Source organism: Nothoprocta perdicaria, unplaced genomic scaffold, assembly GCF_003342845.1.
Source record: "Nothoprocta perdicaria isolate Ctin4 unplaced genomic scaffold, notPer1 scaffold_213, whole genome shotgun sequence".
NCBI lineage: Eukaryota > Metazoa > Chordata > Aves > Tinamiformes > Tinamidae > Nothoprocta > Nothoprocta perdicaria.
This window is the reverse complement of record NW_020455350.1, coordinates 121738-143929: the sequence shown is the minus strand read 5'-3', so window position 1 is coordinate 143929 and position 22192 is coordinate 121738. Positions and strand designations below refer to the sequence as shown.

The 22192-nt window shown below is 38.6% G+C and overlaps 2 protein-coding genes across 4 annotated transcripts in view; both read left to right on the top strand.

Moving 5' to 3' along the window:
• RBM25 (RNA binding motif protein 25) overlaps positions 1-19273 on the top strand; it is a 34565-nt gene extending 15292 nt beyond the window's left edge. For 2 of the 3 annotated variants that reach the window (XM_026038612.1, XM_026038611.1), the window contains exons 7-19: positions 3140-3322; positions 5527-5580; positions 5841-5924; positions 9541-9821; positions 10657-10879; positions 11198-11287; positions 12156-12229; positions 12838-12988; positions 13351-13675; positions 14810-15084; positions 15576-15674; positions 16907-16954; positions 18081-19273. In XM_026038612.1, coding sequence (XP_025894397.1) covers positions 3140-3322; positions 5527-5580; positions 5841-5924; positions 9541-9821; positions 10657-10879; positions 11198-11287; positions 12156-12229; positions 12838-12988; positions 13351-13675; positions 14810-15084; positions 15576-15674; positions 16907-16954; positions 18081-18173 — 1980 coding nt within the window. In that variant the 3' untranslated portion in view covers positions 18174-19273. The remainder of the gene's footprint in view (positions 1-3139; positions 3323-5526; positions 5581-5840; positions 5925-9540; positions 9822-10656; positions 10880-11197; positions 11288-12155; positions 12230-12837; positions 12989-13350; positions 13676-14809; positions 15085-15575; positions 15675-16906; positions 16955-18080) is intronic. The other variant, XM_026038613.1, reaches the window with a different exon arrangement.
• Positions 19274-20337: 1064 nt separating this feature from the next.
• Positions 20338-22192, top strand: part of PSEN1 (presenilin 1) — a 23058-nt gene continuing 21203 nt past the window's right edge. The window contains exon 1 of the mRNA XM_026038619.1: positions 20338-20363. The gene's annotated coding sequence lies outside the window, so the exon portion shown is untranslated. The remainder of the gene's footprint in view (positions 20364-22192) is intronic.

The window sequence follows — 22192 nt, the reverse complement described above, 5'->3', positions numbered from 1 at the left end:
CAATGGGATCCTGGCTGCATCAGGAGGAGTGTTGCCAGCAGGTCAAGGGAGGTGATTCTGCCCCTCTACTCAGCTCTGGTGAGGCCGCACCTGGAGTACTGTGTGCAGTTCCGGGCTCCCCAGTATAGGAGGGACGTGGAGCTTCTGGAGAGGGTCCAGAGAAGGGCAACCAGGATGATTAAGGGAATGGAACATCTCTCGTATGAAGAGAGGCTGAGTGAGCTGGGCCTGTTTTCTCTGGAGAAGAGACGGCTCAGAGGGGATATGATTAATATGTATAAGTTCAGGAAGGGAGAATGCAGGGAGGAAGGGGACARGCTGTTCTCACTGGTGGCCAGCGAYAGGACGAGGGGTAATGGCCAYAAGCTGRAGCMYARGAAGTTCCGTCTCCAGGTGAGGAGCAACTTCTTTCCTGTGAGGGTGACAGAGCAGTGGAACAGGCTGCCCAGGGAGGTTGTGGAGTCTCCTACTCTGGAGGTCTTCAAAACCCGCCTGGATGCCACCCTGTGCCACATGCTGTAGGTGTGCCTGCTTGAGCAGGAAGGCTGGACTAGATGATCTGTAGAGGTCCCTTCCAACCTTAAATATTCTGTGAATCTGTGGTTAACTTAAGGATTTTGTAAAAATGACATTAATGAGTCTGAAGATTGAAGTCCAGTGAGGTCTAAGCTTCTGATTTGCAAGCCCACTGGTAAACTTCTAGCATGTTGACTACTCTGAGTAAACACACTTAGTTTTTTTAAATTGACTGACCACGTAGCTGTTCTGTGTGAATTTACGTAGCAATGTAAAACTATTTATATGTGTGTTATGTTGGAATTAGAATGTCAGTGTGCAAGTCATTTCCATTTAACTGAATTGTAAAATCATGGCAGTAGTTTAGTGTGTTGCAGACCTCTCCACGAACTACACCTGAATCTCTAGAATGAATTTTGTAATCCATTCTAAAGCTGAGTAACACATGCCCTACCTTATGAATCTGCTATTCCATCTTTATTCATGAGCTATTAAAAGTTTATGAACTCAAGTCATTGTTACTGTGGCAGACAGTGTAAACTCTATGTGAAGATAATCAGGGTTTCTCCCCTCCATCCTGCAGTGCTTTTCTCTCCCTTCCATTATTATGTTCTCGAAGTAGGTCATTCTGTGTAGTTGTAACGTAGTGAACAGCTTACAGGCAGATCCCATGTTTAGTAGATGGGGAAATATCTATATTTTTGTACATTTGTGTCCTAGGGATAAAAGACAGGTATAGGTCACTGCTCATCTATTAACTCATAACTTTTGTAATGCTTGTTGTATATTCTGGAATATAAAAATTACAGTGGAGTACAAAAATACTAAGCTGCAGAATATGCATTGAAATCAATTTTATCAATTTCTTTTCTAAAATGATGCATCTCACTTGGTAATCTAGTTGTTGGGTTTGCTCTTTAACTATTTTAAGATTGTTCACATACCGTAAGATATTTACCACGTAGAACAGCTACTTTCTGTAAAGTGAAAGTGAACAGAGGTTCTTGTTCAGAAAGCTAAATCAGAGTTGCTCTTAAAGCTGTGTCAAATGTAGTGGGGACACACAGTTTCATTTCCTTTTGCTTAACAAGAGGCATAGCGATGACTTGAAGCACTCCTGACTGTCTGCCCAGCATATGGGGTTAAATGCAATGAATACTAAGTACATGAGCATGAAACATTAGCTGCTAACCAAGATTAGGAGAAAAAGTGTGATTTGCCTTCCCCTTCTGTTCTAGGCCTGCTTGTTTCCTCTTGATATCACTTGTAATATCCATGCTTTACAGCTGGGACTGTGCTCAAGGTTAAAGTAGCAGGGAAATTTTTGGATATCTCATACATTTTGTTTTCTGAGTGCTCCTTTGGGTTGAGGATGGGTATAGTAAAGCAGTGGGTGCTGTTTGTGTCTTTGAAGTTGCATTTTGTCAAAGACAACAGATGCCTATTTCAAATACAAGTGAGATTAGCTGCAAGTGTCTTTTCGATAGTAGAGAAAGGCTGGAGCTGCTGAGGAATTTTTATCAAGCATATTTTATTGTACCTCTGTGGTTCCTTTCAATTAACTTGTGTCTGCTATTACCGGTGCCACTGAGATTCCAAGGTTGCAGCTTTCTGAAATCTTTTATTAGAAAACTAAGTGCATATGCTGCAAAGCAATTTCTTAGAGACACACCAAGCAAACCGTGATCTAATTAGATCCTCTCCCTGATCACTTCTTCTCCCTGGTCCTTTTCAATTCCACTCCCTGTCACTGGCTTCTAGCTCTTTTCAGCCTGCTCCTCCTTGGCTCCTCCAGCCTGGCAGCCTCTTCAGCTCCAACTGAATCTTCCCTTCCCCCTCATTCTTAGCTGCTGCTCCATCAGACCTTTTCCTCCCCCTCATCCCACCCACCACCTATCGCTTGACGGCATTCCCAGCTGGATTTCAGGTAGGATTCCATTTTTTTTAAAGAATGGAAGGGATTGAGAAGTGGGCAGGCTTACTTAGCATGCAGGTTAGTACACTATATTCTTTCATGTAGCCATCACTGAAAGATGCTTTGTGTTTGTTCTCCTTCCTGACTACAACATTGAAAGGGGCAGAAAGGTGAGAGAAACTGGGAATTAATCAGCCACAGTAAGAAAGTATTTGTTATGTGAGGAATACTTTCTTTGACAATGTTTATTTTATTATAGTTTTCCTTTTACATGGTGCAACTTAAAAATTAGAAGTAAATATTTGTATTGCATGGCACTAAAGTAATAGGCTTTGAAGAACTGCTGTTGAAGTGTCTTAAAGCTCTGGAGAAAGGATGGTAGAAACTTTTGACCAGCCCTTGAATTACAGTGATTACCTTTATGAATGTGTGTCCTCTTTCTCTTTTCTTGTCTACCATTTAACCGCTATGTATCTGTTCTATTTTATTACAATCCTGCAATTGTTCTCTGCAGTGATTCTACATGTAGAACTGTGACCTCTTGTCTCTGCTGAAAGATCTGAGTAATACACTGCATAGCTAAAAGCTGTTTTTAAGTTATTAGTAAATGTTCCAGGCATGTAAATATGATGATCAAAGATAAACTTTTGAAATAAGACTAATATTCTTAATTTGTTGATTTCTCTTCCTTTGCCGTTTTCCCCTTAGAACTCCAGACCAGAGACAACGAATGATGATGAGGATGCACTGGATGAGGAAACAAAGAGAAGAGATCAGATAATTAAAGGGGCCATTGACGTCTTAATACGAGAATATTCCAACGAGCTCAATGCCCCCTCCCAGGAATCTGACTCTCATCCCAGGAAGAAGAAAAAGGAAAAGAAGGAGGACGTATGTGTTTTGATTTTGGACAAAACAGATTTTTCTTCAGCTCACCTTATATAAGGGCCAAACCTTGTGCAAATACTATAAGCCTAAACTTCTGATGAGAAAAAAATCAACAAGCATTGATGTCAGCAGCAGTTTCATGTTTTAAGCTGAAATCTAGTCAGTCATAGAAACTTTCCCTTCAGGATGGTTTAGGGGTCTAAGGACCTAGACTTCTTGGTGCAAGACTTTTGAATCTTGGCAGGTTTCAAACAACCTTTCATCCTTCTGAAGGTGGAAATGCTGAATTCAGTGCAGTGTAATCGGTGTATCTTGAGCGCCCGTGTAGGTTTCTCAGACAAGATCTTTAAAAACAACTGAAGAGTTCCTGCATACCTTGCATTGGCACTGAAGGATGCCAGGGCATTTTTTTTAATGGCAGGAGCTTGCTCTGGAGGGTTTTGACAAATTCTGCCTCTCCTTGCTTATTGTATGCGTTCCTGTAGTGCACCTTGATTCACTTGGCTGCTGCTGTCTCACCCAATGCAGAAGCGCTTCGGTAGTTGTATGTATGTATGCTTAAACTTTGGAGGAATCCTTGAGGGATGAAAGGTGCCTTCTAATCTTACTGCTTTACAAAATCACTTTACACAGATGTCGATTGAGCTGTGTTGATCGGCTGGTTTTCTTATATTGTGTAATGTGCCACAGAAAGAAAAAAAAAGTTAGGTAAAAATGAGTGTTCTGGTGCAGCACCTGCTTCTGTGAATGGTCTTAATGCATTAAAGCAAACTCTTGAGAAGAGGGAATAAGAATGAGCAATCTCAGACTTAGCTTTTCCAACCAAGTTTCTAACCATTGGCTCTCTCGCCTGCCATGCCTCACCTAATGTACAAGAGATTGGAGAACTGGTTTACCAGGATTTTTATTCGCTTAAGTCTTCTGCAAAGTACCTATTCCAAGGCAATAAGGCAGTTTGAACTGCCCACGGGGTGTACGTGTGGTGCAAGAGGCCACATCCCCCTCAGGGAGCGAGTACATCTCCCTCCTCCACAACATTGGTAGCTATGGCTAACCTGAGGTACGAGAGTGCTGAGCTGAGAATTTGTTTCTTTCCTCTCCCTTCTCTTGGGAGAAGATGCTTTTTTGGATGGGAATTGAAGAATGAGTCATTGTCTAATGCTGTGAGCTGTATATTTTTTTAAACAAGCATTGTAACCATGTTAATTGTGTTGTGGGTACATATATGACCTCATGGTATATATGAGAGGCAGCTCAAAACTGGAAGAGGCCACCACAGTCTTGAAAGTGCTGAGCATATTATTGGGATGGAGGGATTCTGCCAGCTCTGTGTGATCTAGAATGAGACTGACCTGAACTAGTCAAGTAGATGAATATGCTCTTTTTTAAAAAGTAGCACTGGTGGGTTGAAATTAAACCCCATCCTTCCTTCCCTAGTGGGAAGGAGGAAAAGAAACTTGAAGGTTGCCCTGTTTGGCCTGTGTGGATAGAGGTGGGAGTGAAGAGGTGGTCCTAGCTCATTGTTCTCTTGCCCGTAAAGGAGAGGGGGGAGAAGGACTGATGGGTGGGGGGTAGGAAGTGGGAAAGGTGGATGCAGATCCCTCTGTGTGGAGGGTGGGATCTGTTCCCTGAAGGACTCCGGGTGAAGAAGGCTCTAGCTGGTGTTAGCAGCAGAGTCTGTGATTAGGTCTTCTGGATATAGGCGTGACTGATGTGGGGCAGATGAAAATGTATGGGGGGAAATGAGAATGAGTGGAATCTGTTTTTTGGTCTTTGGTTTTTCTCTTCAATTTCAAGCATGGGGGAACCTCGCTAATTCGCATTAACTACTAGGATGCTCGAGGTGCAATTTACCAAATTTTGCGAATTAGCGAGTAAATAAATTCAAGACTTATGCACCACAAATACACTGATTGTTCATTTTGGCAAGTGTAGCTTAGTCTTATTTATGACTTTATTATAGTGTACTAATACGCTGTAGTATACTTTGTAATTTGGTGAAGTCTTACTAACATGAGACTCACTCTATATTTCAATAGTTTAGAGAAGGGAGAATTAGCGAGGTTCTTCTGTATTTTTGTTGAATCAAAGAAATGAGAACACAGCAATACAATATTGCTTTATAGTGCAAACATACAAAACATTGTTTTTCAGAGTAGTGTGCAATCTATTTTTAAAAAAAAAAATCTCCGTGGATTTTTCCGCAGATTTTCCGCAGATTTCCAGTGGCCCCACTGATACCTTATCCACTCATCACCAAGGTTCGTTTACATTGTAGGCTTTGACAATGACTATGTTTACTGCTAGTTGCCAGATTTGTGACTCTTGTCCATCTGATTTTTTTTATTTTTATTTTTTTTTCACTCATTAACATCAGACTGTCAGGTTTGGTACTGCAGAAGGACTTTATTTATCTCTTACAAGACTGGTTGAAAACTTCTAACCTTCAGCTTTTCTCTTTTTCTTCTGTGTCTGTGCAGATGGCTTTTAATGCTTTTCCACCTGTCCCCTTGTTTTTTAGGAGGATATAAATGCTATAGAAATGGAGGAAGACAAAAGAGACCTGATATCAAGAGAGATCAGTAAATTCAGAGACACACACAAGGTAGTATTCTTGTTTTTGCACTTAATACAAATTAGGCTTTTTCGAAATCCAGAAAAACACTGTTAAAAATGTAGCTGTACATTGCGATATCACTTAAAATGCTGTTTGTATTAGGTTTAATATACGTAGTTCTTTAGAAGTCAACAAAAGACAAATGCCACGTTAAAGTGGCCCTTTTCATCTTTATGCTAAGATTTTTTGATTGCTACTGATTACTTTGCAGTCATCTCACTTTAACATGAATAAAGGCAACTTAAGTTTCTACACATACATTAAGTCAAGCTATTTATAACTAAAGAATAAATGGGGCTGCAGTATGACATACACTTGAGTGTGTTTCTGTAGGTAGATTTATAACATAATCCAAGATTTTATGAAGAATTGAAACTTGAATAAATTTAAGTCTTTTATTTTAATAGTTCTAAGTTAAGAGTGGGGGAAGATTAAAACTAGGTCAGTGGTTACCAGACTTACCAAAATTTAGATGCATGGAAGAACTGTAAATTCCCATTAAGCTAATCTATTCATTGACCCCCACCATTATGATAGAGATCATATGGTGACTAATGCAAGATGAAACTCACAGCTTGGAAAGTAACATGGAATAGGATGTAAGTATGAGCTTCTGTTTTTTCTTATACTTATGGATGCCCCCTCAGAAAAATATGCAAAGGGGTAACTGGCTTGGAAATGCTTGTGCACATCAGATCCCACCTCAGGATTCTCATGTATAGAAGCTTCTGTTAATGTTAGTGCAGCTGTGAATGTGTCTGCTTTGGAGAATGGTACTTATGGACAGTGGAACACAACTATGCATGTAATGTTCTTATTCTAAATGTTTAGCTTAAAGATGATACTACTTTTTCCCCAAGAGAGGAGCCCAGAGACGTATCAGCAAGCTCCTCTTTTCAGCACACGCTTTTATTTCAAAATACCCCAAGTCAACATTAATGAAAAAGTTCGTGGTAGAGCAAGGTGAAGTATGCCTGCGTTATTCACCTTTACCTTGTGTGTTTAGTGGGGAGGTACCGTGTTTTCACACAGCTGTATCAATGTAAACACAAGTGACTGTTATGTTGTTGGAAATACATATATTGAGTTTTTGTCTTGGCTAAGTTGGAAATAAAAACCTGCAGGGGAAAAAATCTAGGAGAAAGCAGCTGGAGAAGCTCAGTAGTTGAATGTGAAATGTCACTGGTGGAATTTTAGTAGAATTGTGTTTAATTCCAAGCCCTAAAAGTCACTGGTATAAAATGTAAACAAGTCATATGCTTAAAAGCAACCAAAAAAAAAAAAAAAAAAAAGAAAAAAAAAAAAGAAAAGAAAAAAAAAAGAAAAAAGCTTCATTGTTTCAGAAGCTGTTAGGCATTTTATTGCCTTTAATCTGCATTATTTGGGGGACTATTTTGGGTCTCTTACCATTAAAAATCAGCATAAAGCAGTCATTGTGTATATTGGATGTGATGTTTAAAAGGGGCTGTTGAATCTCATGCAGCTGGCTAGTGAGCACAGTGAACCTTTGCATGTTTTTGGTATGAGATTATAAAACAATAACCACAGACTGTCAGGGTATCAGCATTGCAGGGGGCGTCCATTTACAGCACGGACGAGTCTGAAGAGAGCTCAAGGTAAGATTTATAATTCTTTTACCTGTTCATTTCTCTTCATTGCTTCAGTTTATCTGATACCGTTCCCATCCCATCACCCTTTCAGATTTTCTTGTTTAGGTTGATAGAATTTGCTGAGGTGAGGCTTTGATTACAAAAGAGAGCATTTTTTTTCAATTGGATTTTAAGAAAGTGGACCTACAAAATGGATTTAAAAGACCAAGTTTTTTTGTGCATATATTTACAAATATATATATATATATATTAAAAATCACTCTCTTGAGAAATTTTCTTTTCTCACTGTGAGCAAAGAGAGTGCTAAAAAAGCAGAAGTTCAACCAAAGAAATTTCTATTGGAACATCTTAAGATAACCTGTAAGTATCAACCACTTCAGCATATAAGCTTTTCTTAATATGAAATTTGAGGTAAGTTGGATTTTTAGAAGTTGGCAGCTTAGTGTAACACCTGACCATACAAAGGTTTAACACACAAAGCTCTTGGAAAATATAATCCCATAGGAACTGGTTTTCAGTCCAGTATATCCTGTAGAATTTAAGTTTTGTTTTTCATACCAGTTTTCTACCAATTTCCTGCCATTTTTAGTCCCTTTTTCCTTTTGTGATTTCAATGTATCCAACATCAGTTTGCCTGTATTGTGCTATCAATGCAGTGTAGTTTGACTGGATACATTGATTGCTAGTGAATTAGCTTTATTTCTGTTGGTTCTCTGGTCCCTGGCCTATGGCAGAAGAACGCGCATTAGGTAAGATTGCTTTTTAAAGTTGTCTTAAATGCTTTGTTTAAAAGAAAGAGAAAAAAAAAGAGAGAAAATGCTGTTTCATTGTTCCGGTTTTTAATTTCATTTCAGTGGTGGTAAACGTGGAACCAAAGGGGATTTAACCTGTGTTTTCTGTTCAAAATACATTCAAAAATGTGGTGTTAAGGGTGTTATGACATCCATCAGGTTGAAATTTGGTGTATTTGGTTGTTATTTGGTATATTTGTGAACCGTGTACTTGCTCTTCCTCCCAGAAACATAGCTTATAGGCAAGGTTAATCCAGTGTTGGCGGTCCATGTCCTAGCACAGCATCTGTAAGTTAACACATAACAATTGCTTCCAAGGATGGATTTATCTATCGTTCTGTTGATGTATTTTCTATTGTCTTATAGGAATTCTGGTCATAGGAACAGTTTTTATTTGAAAAAAATGGCAATTTTATACAATTTTTGCTAGAACTGTAGCAGGTAACCCTTTAGTTTCTGTGTTTCAGAAGAGCTATTTCCAACCTCTTTTTTTTTTTTTTCCCTTTTTTCCCCTCTTTAACTCTCTCCATCTTGCAGTGGTGGAAGTTAAGGATTCCATTCTGCAGAGTCCAGTTCTTACCAGTGAACAGTTAGACATTTTTTTTTAGGGAGGGGAAAAGGGGAAAGGTTGCAGCTCTCTCCATTGTTTAACCACATGCACCACGTGTAAGTGGATAAATTTCTTTACCCAAGTTTTCATATAGGATGGTTTTGGTCTGCCAAGACTTCTTGGGAAACAATTCACTGTTCCAGTAAGCATTCCACTCAAATATATTTTTTCTTTCTAGTTGAACAGAATTAATTTTGTCAGCTAAAAGCTCACTTTGCTTGTACCCAAGTGACTTATTTCACCTATGGAATTTGTTGCCCACCTGAACCATGATTGGCAGTGCACTGTGTATGTCCAGTTCAGTCAACTTGTAATACAAGGCCAGGCCAGCCCTGCCCTGCTAAGGTTGGAGATTGCTGGTCTATGTAGATCTATGCTTTTGCACGAAATCTAGTCTTGTGATTGCTGCATTTTGTTTTCATACTTACAAGTTCCAAAAAAAAAAAGAAAAAATTACCCACCAAACCCTATGTAATATTTGAAAATCGGTGGCGGTTTTGGTATTTCCATTACCAGCCTTGTGTGTTGCGCCGGGAATATCCAATTCCTATAGCTGTGAAATTAACTATGAAAGTTCTCTTGTTGGTTTTTAGAAACTGGAGGAGGAAAAAGGCAAAAAGGAGAAAGAAAGACAGGAAATTGAAAAAGAACGCAGAGAAAGAGAAAGGGAACGGGAGCGTGAACGAGAAAGGAGGGAGCGTGAAAGAGAAAGGGAGCGTGAACGTGAACGAGAGAAGGAGAAGGAACGGGAACGTGAACGAGAACGAGATAGGGATCGTGACCGAACTAAAGACCGGGAACGAGACCGCGACAGAGACCGCGACAGAGACCGCGAGAGGAGCTCGGATCGCACCAAGGATCGGAGTCGATCAAGGTCGGTGCCTCAGAGTTGCCGTCTGGCTGCTTCACTTTTTCCTAGCACTCAGTACATATAGTTCCGCTGATGATTGCCCATTCAAAAGACAATCTTATCCAGAAGATCAGTATAAAAGCAGGAAGTCAGATTTTGGGAAACGCTGCATTTATGTAGATCTGAAGAATACTTGATTTTTTTTTTTTTTCCTCCAGCCAACCAGCTGTGACTCAAATGTGCCATTTTCTCTAGAATCTTCTTCTTGTCTGTAATGGGTAGTGATATTCCTACTTGAGGTTCTTTTTTTGCCACTGTTATCTTTTGGCTGCTTAAGCTAGTTATCTCTAGATTAAGCAGTTTTTGTTTCTTGACGCATGCATACGTGTGTATTTAGCAAGAAGCTTCCACTTTCGCTCTGAAACTGTAACTTGTTTAGTCAGGCTCTAGATAATTTCCTCTTTAGCAGAGGAAAAATAACTATCACTTTAAGTTGAAAGGTCCTAGTGCCTGGAAGCCCTAAAAACATGAAGGATTTAAGTGCACTTTTTTTTTTTTCTTAAGTGTTTTTCACCTAAATCAACTGTCCATTAACACACTCTGGGAGCTGCCATGTACTCATTTTTGGTTTCTGTAGAGGTCCCTTCTTGATGATCAGATTGCTCAAACAACTACCTGTGGATAAACAATTCTTGAATATATTAGAAGTGTTATCACAGTTGATGTGTTGGCTAATTGTATTGTACAATTGCACCAGAAAAATAACTTGGAAGATGTTATAAACAGTGCATTAATGCATTCCATTTGTGAGTGGAGTTGGACACCCAATACTTAAATTTGGACCTTTTCTGTTCTTTAGAGAAAAAAGCAGAGACAGAGAAAGGGAACGAGAGCGGGAACGGGAAAGGGAACGAGAGCGGGAACGAGAAAGGGAGCGAGAGCGAGAACGGGAGAGAGAACGAGAGCGGGAACGAGAACGAGAAAAGGATAAGAAGAGAGATCGAGAAGAAGATGAAGAAGATGCCTATGAGCGCCGAAAGCTAGAGAGAAAACTGCGGGAAAAAGAAGCTGCGTATCAAGAGGTAATTTTTTATTTTTTATTTATTTCTACATCTCCCTGGGGAAAAGAATTACTTCTGATGAGTGATAAAGACTCTTTTAGTGTACGATACAACACTTTCTTCTCTCTTTCTTTTTCCTAAATACATTTTTAATCCCATGACTGTACCAGTTGGAACACAGTAAATAAATCTCAGAAAAATGTCAGACTTTTTAATTCCAATGTTCAAAATTATAAACTTGCTAATTTCGGTGAAATGTTTTTTACCTAAACCCTTCTGTATACTGTAGCTGTTTTTAATGTTTTTGAAATTGTTGTATTTATTTTTCTTCTGTTACAGCGTCTTAAAAACTGGGAAATCAGAGAACGGAAGAAAAGTCGAGAATATGAAAAAGAGGCTGAAAGGGAGGAAGAAAGAAGAAGGGAAATGGTAGGGCTTCCCCTTCTCTTTATGCCCTATTTAGATTGGAGCATTCTGATGCTTTCTTTATAGATAGCGATAGGGCTCTGACTTGGCATAGCTGCATATGCTTTTATAGACTTGAGTTAATAGACTTGTCACAGAAGATGTCTGATAGAAGCTGAAGTACTACTGAAAGTCTGGAAGACAAAATATAGCAGCATGGGTGTTGCAGAGGCAAAAGAATGAGTATCACAAGACTACAGAATACTGTGGTTTTGATCATCGTGTTTTAATACATCTGTGACCTATACTTCTGTCAGATTTTAGCAAATCTTTATCCCATTCTATGTATATTAGGGCAGACTTCTTGTAAGCTGCTCATGTGCCTGCATCTTGTGTAATATCTAAGCACTGAGTAAATTTCTGTCTATATTTCCTTCCCTGTGAAGTTATCAGTTATTGAAGTAACACTTGGAAGTTCTGTCTGAAATGTTACCTTTGAAAGATTGAGACTTCTGTACAGTTTTGTCTTAAAAGCCTTAAAGCTTCTTTTAAACGATGGTGACGCTCATCCTCTTTAGGACAAAAAAAGGAAACAAAAAAGCCGTTAAAAACCTTTTGAAATGTTAATGATAAAATAACACTGTGCAAACCAGGGAGATTATAGCAGTAGATGTAACAGATGTACTATATGCTATAGAACATACAAGAGCAAGCAGATAGATTCTAAGAAGATTTATGTCATTTCAAAGTCTTTCAGTTTTTCTGGCTGGAAAAAATCCGTGCTTTTAGTTTGTATTTTAGTATATATTAAATAAATTAGCTAGTAGCTTTAGTAAATTGTCAGAAAGACAAATATCATTTAGCAGCATTACTTATGCCTCAATCCTTGCAGGCAAAAGAAGCCAAACGGTTAAAAGAATTCTTAGAAGATTATGATGATGACAGAGATGATCCAAAGTACTACAGGTACGTCTTCAGTTGATCACCAATAAGAAACTTGTCGTTGTCTATTTTATCAAAATTGTGGGATTTATTGGCACAGGTAACTCCACAAGTGGAGTTACCATTTGCAAGATTCTTTTGATGTAGGGGTCATATAACTGACTTGTTTCTGAGTCACTCGGTAAGTGGCAGAGGGAAAAAGGAAACTCCTTACTGCAACTGCTTAGTGATGCTTAGTGGTAGCTGCTGCTTCCTATTGCTTAACTCGAAGCAGAGTAATAGACAGTCTTATTCCAAAACAAGGGGGCTTGTAGAGGAAGGAGTAAAAGCATAGGCATAACTAAAATGTGAATCAAAATGATTTATTGTAATAGGTTCTTTCAAGAACCCCAGTTGAGGAAATCAGTAGTCATATTCTGTACATCTGTTTAATATGATGCAACAAATACTGTATAGTTACATAGAGAACTGTTATCCTAGATTCTTATGTTAACAGAAAATGGAGGACTCTTGATGCTCTTATGGATTTTATTTTTATTTAATGAGAGATGCATCTATACTGCATATTTCTTGCTTTGTCATATGTGTTTAACTGGAATGTTGTTTAAGTATGAATTCTGTCCCTTTTGTAGGGGTAGTGCTCTTCAGAAGAGGCTACGAGACAGGGAGAAAGAGATGGAAGCAGATGAACGGGATAGGAAAAGAGAAAAGGAAGAACTGGAAGAAATTCGGCAGCGCCTCCTGGCAGAAGGACACCCAGATCCAGATGCAGAACTCCAGAGAGTAAGTAGCTGTTGGTCTGATCCAAAAGGAAAGAAAGAAAGTAGTAGTCCCTTGGCATTACAGTGATACCAGTATCTGATATCACTGAATAAACAAAATCTGATTTTATAAGTTTTTTTAGGGGGTGGAGCAAGTAAGAACAATGGAAACAAAACAAAAATCTCTTTTTTTCAGATCTATATTTGTGGCATTAAAAAAAAATAGAGTTGGATTAATGGCAATAGTTGAATGTATTTGTCTAGTCTAACATGGACTTATTTAAGAAAAGGAGAGTCTTTAGGTTCTTTTAAATAGTTCTGTCTTTAAGAAAGCTTTTTATTTTCTTTTTTTTTCTTTCCCCTCCCCTACTTGCTTAATTGAAGATGGAGCAGGAGGCTGAAAGGCGCAGGCAGCCACAAATCAAGCAAGAGCCGGAGTCTGAGGAAGAGGAGGAGGAAAAACAGGAAAAAGAGGAAAAAAGAGAAGAGCCAGAGGAAGAAGAGGAGGAACCTGAGCAAAAACCCTGCCTTAAACCAACTTTACGACCCATCAGTTCTGCCCCGTCTGTTTCTTCTGCTAGTGGAAATGCAACCCCTAACACACCTGGTGATGAATCTCCATGTGGCATTATCATTCCTCACGAAAATTCACCTGATCAACAGCAGCCGGAGGAGCATCGGCCTAAAATAGGACTTAGCCTCAAATTGGGTAAGTTTCCTTTTATTTTAATGTTCTATACAGGTTCAGAATGAAAAAAGTCAAGCTGAGTAGCCAGTCAGTTTTCCAAATTTATGGCGTTTTTGAGATTTTTTTAACTAGATAGTTGTACGTGTGGGGGGTTTGTTTGTTTGTTTTGTTTTTTTTGTGTGTGTTAGGTCTCTGCACTCCCAAAACCTGGAGGTGTGAAAGGGAGGCGAGTTCTGGCATGCTTAGGGATTAACTTTTTAAGAATATTCCATCAGGGAACTGGAATTAATTATTTCCACTAATTTTTCACATTAATAGAGCTCTAAATACCTCTCTTAAAATCCATTGATACTTCTTAGTAATGTAAGTAATATAGTAATGTAAGCTTCATTTAGTAACGTAAGCACATTTTAGATTTAAACCCCTAAGTACTTCTCATATTTATTCCAAAAGAGCTTTTTAAACAAAGAAAATTGGAAAAAAAAAGCTTCTTTTGGGAGGGGGGCAGGGGAGGAAGGATTGAAAATTGAAAGAATTGAAAAAAAAATTGAAAAACCTCTTCCTGCCTTGAAGTAGCACAGCTGATCACAGAACTGCAAATAGAGCCCGAGTCTGGAGTTCTTTAGCTTGTTAGCGGCTTTCTAGAAATAAAAAATAAAAAGAAAAAAAAAGGAAAAATATTCTGAGCAACAGGACTAATTAATTGCCTTCTAGAAGGCTTGTGCATTTATTAATTGGAATTATACCACCACCACCACAGTTCGAGTTCACCTGTATTAGATCTTGAGTGAAGGGAGCCTGTCTCTTATGAGGTTAACAGATTAAAGCTCTGTCTTTCATAATGTTTCAATTCTTTTGTGTTTACTAAGAATCTGTGTTTCCTAAGAATTGAACTCAGGCTGTAATTCCCCTCCTCACTGAGCGTGCTAGTTGGCTTCAGGATAAAGGACCAAAAGGCCTTGTCTTCCATTAATTTTGAAAAAAAGCTCAGCTGAGATTATGATCTCTGCCTCTTCTGTCATTTGTAACAAAATTTGAGAGATTAAAATGTCGGTACTAGACATTCAACATGCAGTCCCATCTTTCTGGAGTTTGCAAAAAGCAGACTGGTTTCAGAGATAGCTTTATCAATTTGTTATTCTGTTTGAATTGTAGGTGCTTGCAATAGCCCTAACCAGCCCAACGCTGTAAAAAGGAAAAAGCTTGCTGTGGATAGTGTTTTCAATAAATTTGATGATGAAGACAGTGATGATGTGCCCCGGAAAAGGAAACTTGTCCCCTTGGATTATGGAGATGAGGATAAAAGCAACCTCAAAGGCAGTGTCAATACAGAAGAAAAACGAAAGCATATTAAGAGTCTTATTGAGAAGATTCCCACAGCAAAACCAGAGCTCTTTGCTTATCCTCTTGACTGGTCGATTGTGGATTCAGTAAGTTGCTTTGCTTTGATCATTGTGATAAAAGCCTAACTTTCCCAAACAATCCTTGCAACTAATAAAGAGCAAACACACCTGGAACCAGAATGGATTAAAGCAGCAGTGTCGAATGTAATCAAGTACCATCATTGTATTTCTTTTCCATGGACATTATTAATTCTTCAAAAATAAGTTATAATCCAGAACTGCTGCCATAAATTGTCTTAACAGCATCATGGACGGGGAAAAGAATCCTCTGAAAACATGTTTGAATGACTTCCATATTTAACAAAAACAATTATTGTCACCAAATCCCTGCCTTCAATCTAGCAGTTGCTATTGAGACACATTTTTCACTAGCCATGTTAGTTGAACACGTCGACATGGCACGTCGAACCGTGTTAGTGTTTGGCTCTTACAGCTGGCTCTTTCTAGTATCTTCCTAGCTGTCCTTTCAGAGCAACAAAGAATATGAAAACCTTTTTTTTCCCCTCTGTCTCTTTCAGACATTAATGGAACGTCGAATCAGGCCGTGGATCAACAAGAAAATAATAGAATATATTGGTGAAGAAGAAGCTACGCTAGTTGACTTCGTTTGTTCTAAGGTTAATATATGTATTTTTTTAGTCTGTTTTTTGCTCCCAATTTAAGCAACAACAATGACTGCAGTATCAATGTTTGAAGGCAGTATGTTTTCTTTTCTGTAGTTCATGGTATTGTTCGACATACTTGGAACTAGTATGTACCCAAAGATTTACAAGATAGGTGCTTTATATGTGCATGCCAGATGCTGTTATCTGTTAGATACTTCTGTTTGCTGCATTGATGAGGTTGGCAAAGCAGCTGTTACAGTGATAGCTTCATCGTTGGTTTTCAGAGCTAATATCTCATTAGCCATTCCTATTTCAAACAAAAATAGAATGTATATATAAAAATTTGGGTTGGGGCGTGCCAATATTTTACATTACTTCTAGATTAAGTGGATCAATTCTTTAGAAAGGTTTTTTTAGTTGTTGTTATTGCTTTATTGGCAAGCAAATACTAACGTCTTGAATTCTGCATACAAAGTCACTCTGAGACTCCAAGTCTCTAATTTTTGTCTTTTTGTGACTTTTTCAAATTAAATTTTGCATAGATTCTTCCATCAAATGACAACTAAAACGCTAATAAGTTGTTTAAATCAGCATAACTTTATAACTGTTTCAGAAGCAGAGGGTTTCAAAAATTCATTTCAGCTCTCGTGGTACTTGCGTTCATCATGACTTGACTCAGTTTCCCTTTTTTAGTGCTACTCTGAGAGGCAGACCAGGCAACAGTTTTGTGGGTGCAGGTGGCTAACACAAGGCAGAGGTTTAATATTTGCCAAGTTGTAAATTATTTGGAGCGGGGGGAAGGAATGTTAGCCTGTAGTCTTAGACTGCTTGGTTCCGAAATAAAGCATTAGAATACTTTAAATGACAGGCAGAAAATTCAATTCTGAAAAGTAATTAAGAGTTCACTGTTGAAGGAAGGGGTGCTCATTCCTTAAATTGGGAAAGCGCAATTGGAGATGCAAGAATAGTCAGCGGGATTCTTGTTGATTCATTGGGGCTTGCTGGAAGTTGCTTCCTGGCAGTGAGCTGCAACACTTGTACTGCAATGGAAGTTAATATGCTTTAGTTTTGCCCTAGCCTTTACTGTGAACTCATGATTTGGAAATAAATGTTTTGTATTTGCTAAAATCATATTAAATCTCCAAAGCATTCTAAATCCTTGGGTAGTAATGATCTAGTTCATGTTGAGAATGTTTTTATGGTTTCCTTTCAGTTTTCAAACCCGAAACATTTATTTCTTTCAGGTTATGGCTCATAGCTCACCACAGAGCATACTGGATGATGTTGCCATGGTAAGCAGAAATTGTATAACTTCATATACATTCTGTGTTACATTGATGCTAACAGTGAATTTTGTGAAATAGTTGGAGTGCATAACACACACATTTCACATTGATAGAACATGTGTGCTCTTTAGGTAGATATGAAAACAGCTTTATTAAACATGTTGTCCTCGCACTTGGATGGCTTTGCCATTATGGTATCTACATAGAAGATAATTTAGTTTCAGAAAGTCTCAGTGTTCAGAAAAGAGCACTGCAAAATGCTGCTCTTAGCAGGAGAGAGAAGACTCAGTCATCAAAGTTCTGTATCAGAAGTTTGAATGCTTCTCCCTTCCTAGTCTTGCAACTTTTTTTAATAATTATAGTTTCAGTAGGTCTATCCCAAGGTAATCGACAAAAGCTGTAGACTTCTCCAGAAATATTTTGCCAGGTGTTGAAGGGGTGAACTCTCTGAAATTAGGCTTTTGTTTCTCCTTTTTTTGTTCACTGAGAGGTGGATAGGAAGTCTTCACTTTCTTCACTCTGAAAGCTCAGAGGCGTCGCTTTAGGAGCTAAATTCATAACAGAAGTTAGTAGGTGGTTCTTGGTCTGACTAGTAGGTGACCTGGGAATCTTCCTGAGAGATGATGTGCATGTTAAAAGCTAACATGTGTTGAAGAGAAGCATGGATAATTTCAAGAAAGTGTTTACTTAGTTTAATAGGTACTTAAATAAGTTGGTATGCAAGGAAATCCCTAAGCTGAAAACAGGTTTACCTAGGAAAGAGTTAAGGAAAAACATCTTATGTATTTGTCCTGTTTTTATACTTTACCCAAACCTCTTCTTATGGCTATTTTTGGAGATCAAGGTAGTGGTATTTCTGTTCCATAACAGTGCTGCATTTTAGAACAACTTTACTTGAGCCCGGCCAAATTTGGTGATCAGCAAGTTTGTCTGGGTCCTGCATTTAACTTTTCTGCAATGCCTCACTTGTGGGTGAATCCAACTTCTATCTTGTTTATTGGTAGAAAATGGTCGCTCCCCACACATTTAGTCATCTTCTTTTGACCACAACTGATAAACTTTCTGCTGTGACTGGAGTTAGTCCCTATAACTGGAACATCATCATGACCTTAAAAATGTGCATTTCTTACAGGTACTGGATGAAGAAGCTGAAGTTTTCATAGTCAAAATGTGGAGATTGTTGATATATGAAACAGAAGCCAAGAAGATTGGTCTAGTGAAATAAAACACGCTCCTTGTTTCTAGGGTTCCATTTCAATTTTTTCCCCATCATTCAAGGACTTTGAAATTTCTCTGTTCTCAGAGACTTGAGACCTGTATTTTTTTATGTAGAAAATGTGAAATTTTTTGTCCTCTGCCCCCTTTCCCCTTCTTGGTTATAGTTATCTTAATCCTGCATTGGTTCTCTTTATAATTCACCAGGTACAATTACCGGTATGTTTTATAAGCTGCAGCTACTGTACATGCTCTCTGGTAATCTCGTTATGCTGTTCTGATTCTGTAAATATTAAAAAGTTGCCCGTTTTGCAAAACATTTGCACTTAATGGGGAACTATATCACTTACAGACAAATAGTTTTACTGGAGACTTACCAGCCTTTTTTTGGGTTGTCCTCCCTCTATTTAAGAAGTGACAAAAACACAATTGAAAAACAAGTGGTTTGAGCTGCTTTACACAAAACTCTTCTGTGTCACCTTACCTGACTCTGGAAAAAGAGTTCCCATAGACTTTTTATCCTGACTTGAATCAACAAGAGTCTCGGTACTTTGCCTACTTAGAATTACTAATGCAGCTGGAAACGGAGCCTCTCCTGCGGAGGCTTTGCTTCTTCCTTAGAAAGAGCAAATTGCAAAAGGTTTTTTTATTGTTTGCTCAGTTAGAACAAGAGCAGGACTTCAACGAGCACTATTTAATGTGCTTTTGTTTTTTTTTTTAATTTAACTTAGGATTTGTTCCTGAGCAATTTCATTTTAGCCCTTTCCTATTTATCCGTACTGTTTCCAAAATAATCAGATTTTATTTTCTATTTTTGTTTTTTTAGAATTTAGAAAAAGTACTTGTTTGGAAAGTTTGGAGAATGTCACTGAACAGCAGCAGTTGACAAAGCTGAAGTCTTGTTTTTAAGCGTACTGTTGAACCAGCCCTGACTCTTGTTTTCTTTAATTGTACTGTAAGCAGACTCGTGCCCAAGAAAAGAGGGTAATTCTTTCCTGCCTCATCTGTGTGAGTTTTTATAAATAGGCTGATGTAATATAAATGATGAGATGTACTGTACACTGCATTTTTTATCTCATACCCAGGTAAGAAGTCAAATTAATGATGTGCTATGAGCGGTTTTGATTGCAGGATGACTGTGTTCCAGGGAGCAAACCATCTCAAAACATTTTTAATTTTTAAACACAATTCTTAATAGCAAACAAATTAAGTAAAGCTGTTTCGGTATCTCTATATTGTATTTAACTGAAGGATACAGGTTGACCTGTTCAGAAAACATAACTGTGACCTTGAGTTACTAGTTCTTTGTATCTGGAGAGGACACTTGAAAACACTGTTCTTAACAAATGGGATCGTGTAAAGGTTCCACTGTGTAAATATTTCAGATATTAAAAATGTATATATTTGATTTAAGGGCTGACTTTTTTGGAGTTTTGTGCAGCATGTGATTTTTATTTAACTTTTCTGAATCAAGAACTAAAATATTCATAAATTAGGCATTGAGTTTTTAAATATACAGCCATATTTTGTTATTCTAAACTACCTCCTGAGTTGCATCAGGTCTCTAAAGCCTGCCAATACAGATGTGTTCTTAATGTGTTCTTTTATATCCTTGTAATACCAAACACGACAAAAATGTTCCTTTTTTTAAAAAGTGTAATGCTCAGATGTTATTTTAAATTGTGCTTGACTTTGCATGAGGCTGTTTTGTTTCGCATACTTACATGTGGCAACCTTCATCTTCTGGGGTTTTGTCTTTTTCTCCTGCAACTTCATGGACCCTAAGAAATCATCTCCCCTTTCTCCCCTATTCAACTTTGCATCACCATTAACAAAAATCCTCCAAGTTCGATAGGATTTCAAACTCATTCCAGGTTTGTAGAAGAGTGAACTTTGTGTGCTTTTTGTTTTGCTAATGCAGCATTCCAGCTTTGTCATTCAAATTTAAACAAGGAAGATGCAACAGAGGCCTTGTAATGTTATAATGTCCTTGTTTAGATTCTTCAGTGAAAGACCAAGTTGTGAAATTTCAGCTAAGTGTCATTTGCCCTCCATTAAAGCTGTATATTAATCTACTATATTATTAATGAATTAGACATAAGCTTGTATTCTTGCTTTCCTAAGGAGACTGAAGGAAGAATGAGGGTCATCAGGATGATGAAGACGTGTAAAGCTTAAACAGGAGTGTTTGAATATCCAGGTAAATAAGGAATCAGTACTTAGGAGGAGTTGTGGCATATTAAAAACCGGTTTTGTAGAAGATTAAAAAAATCAGCTGTGGTTGAAATAGGAAGGAGCTCAGTATAGCATCTGGTTCCTGCAAGTGCTTTGACACGTTTTCTTCTTCCAAACACAAGACTTTGGGTGAAGTAGTAAATTCTCGGCTTAGCCATTATTCTAACTAATGCTACTGTTTGTCACTTGTAGTAAAATATGGTTATGGTGTAGGATGCTGAGGATAGGGCACAACTGTAAATACTGCATAGTACCAAAAGTAATAAAAAAGTAGGAAAAGCTTTTAAAAAGCAGTTTTAAATTACCACATTTTACTGTCTAGAAACATGGAAGTGTGCACGTGTTTAATGCTAGTGTCGTGCCACGTCTACAAAACGTAACATGATGCTCAGATTAATGACATACGGGGAACGTTGTTGGTTAGCTAACTATGTATGTATGTTGTCACTGGGTATTCAGGGCAGTATGCCATAACGAGACTGTGGCAGAAATGAAATATTTAAACATAAGTGCTTAGAGAGGAAAAAATATCAATATTTACCTTGAGGCTTTGCACCTTAGCTTGTTTGAAAGCTTATATAAATGCCCTTGTTCTGATAATCCCTCCATACAACTGCCGTGTTATTCAGATCATGCAACTGTATAATATAAATTGTCTTTGAGATATCATTTTAGTATGCCATGTCAAATTGAGCTGGAAAACAAGAGCAGGTAAGAAACTTGGTAGAGAACCTCATACTTTTATATTACTGTTGAATTAATTTATTACATGAGGCATTTTCGCCTCCCTAGAATATTCAGCATGATTGCATAATCACAGTGATAATAAATTTGTTTTTCCTTTCTACTGCCCATTTTTAAATAGAAGCTGCCTTAAAAGGGAAACTAGTCTTTTGGCTAGATGGCTTCTATTCTAAATGTAAGTGGGGCAGAAGGGGAAACACCCCCGAAGAAGAACTTAAGAAACCAAATTCCTGTTAAAATTTTAAGTCTAAATATATCTAGTACACTATGGACTTTTCTTGTTTAAGCAAGAGAATGGACTGCTGTATTTCAGGTAGCTTTGTGTTTGCTTGGGGGATACATTTAACAGTATTTGTTCTTAATTAATGATGCTGCCTTGGAAATACAAGTAGTTCCACAGCATAGTAAAGTTCCGTATGGAATTACCAGACCGTGTCCCGGGGATGGTTTCTCTTTAGAAAGTGTCCAGGCTTTGTGTAATCATCTACACTGGTCCTGCATGACAGGAAGGAAAACCCAAAGCTATAAAATAGCTTTGGCCTAGGAGAATTTGGAGTTAATGTTTTAGGGATGAAGAATAGGCTGCTCTGCAGGTGTCAGAAAGCATTTGGTAACTTAGTATGGCTGTAAACAGCTTTACCCTGAGCGGGCATAGTATTAAATAGCACTGACTGTGGAGCAAGCGCTGCGCATGAATATGCCAGATGGCACATTTGAATGCAGGCATGCACTGTAACGAGTGTAAGGTATCGGTAAGGAGACGGCAGCGTCTGGTTCACGTTCAAGAACGTGGGCGTAAACTGAGCGCACAGTTTTATTCAAGTGATGCCTCTGCCTTGCTGGCCGCGGCCTACACCCTGTTCTGCGGGCGGGAGCTGCTGCGCGGGGAGCGGCGGCCGCTGGAGGAGCGGGGCCGGTCAGGGAGCGGGGCCCGGCCCCGCCGCCCGCCCCGCCGTTTCCAACGGCGCGCGCACGCAGCCGCCCGCCGCCGGAAGCGAGGCCAGGGCGGGCCGGAAGCGGCTGGGGCCGGGCTGCGGGAGCGAGGAGCCG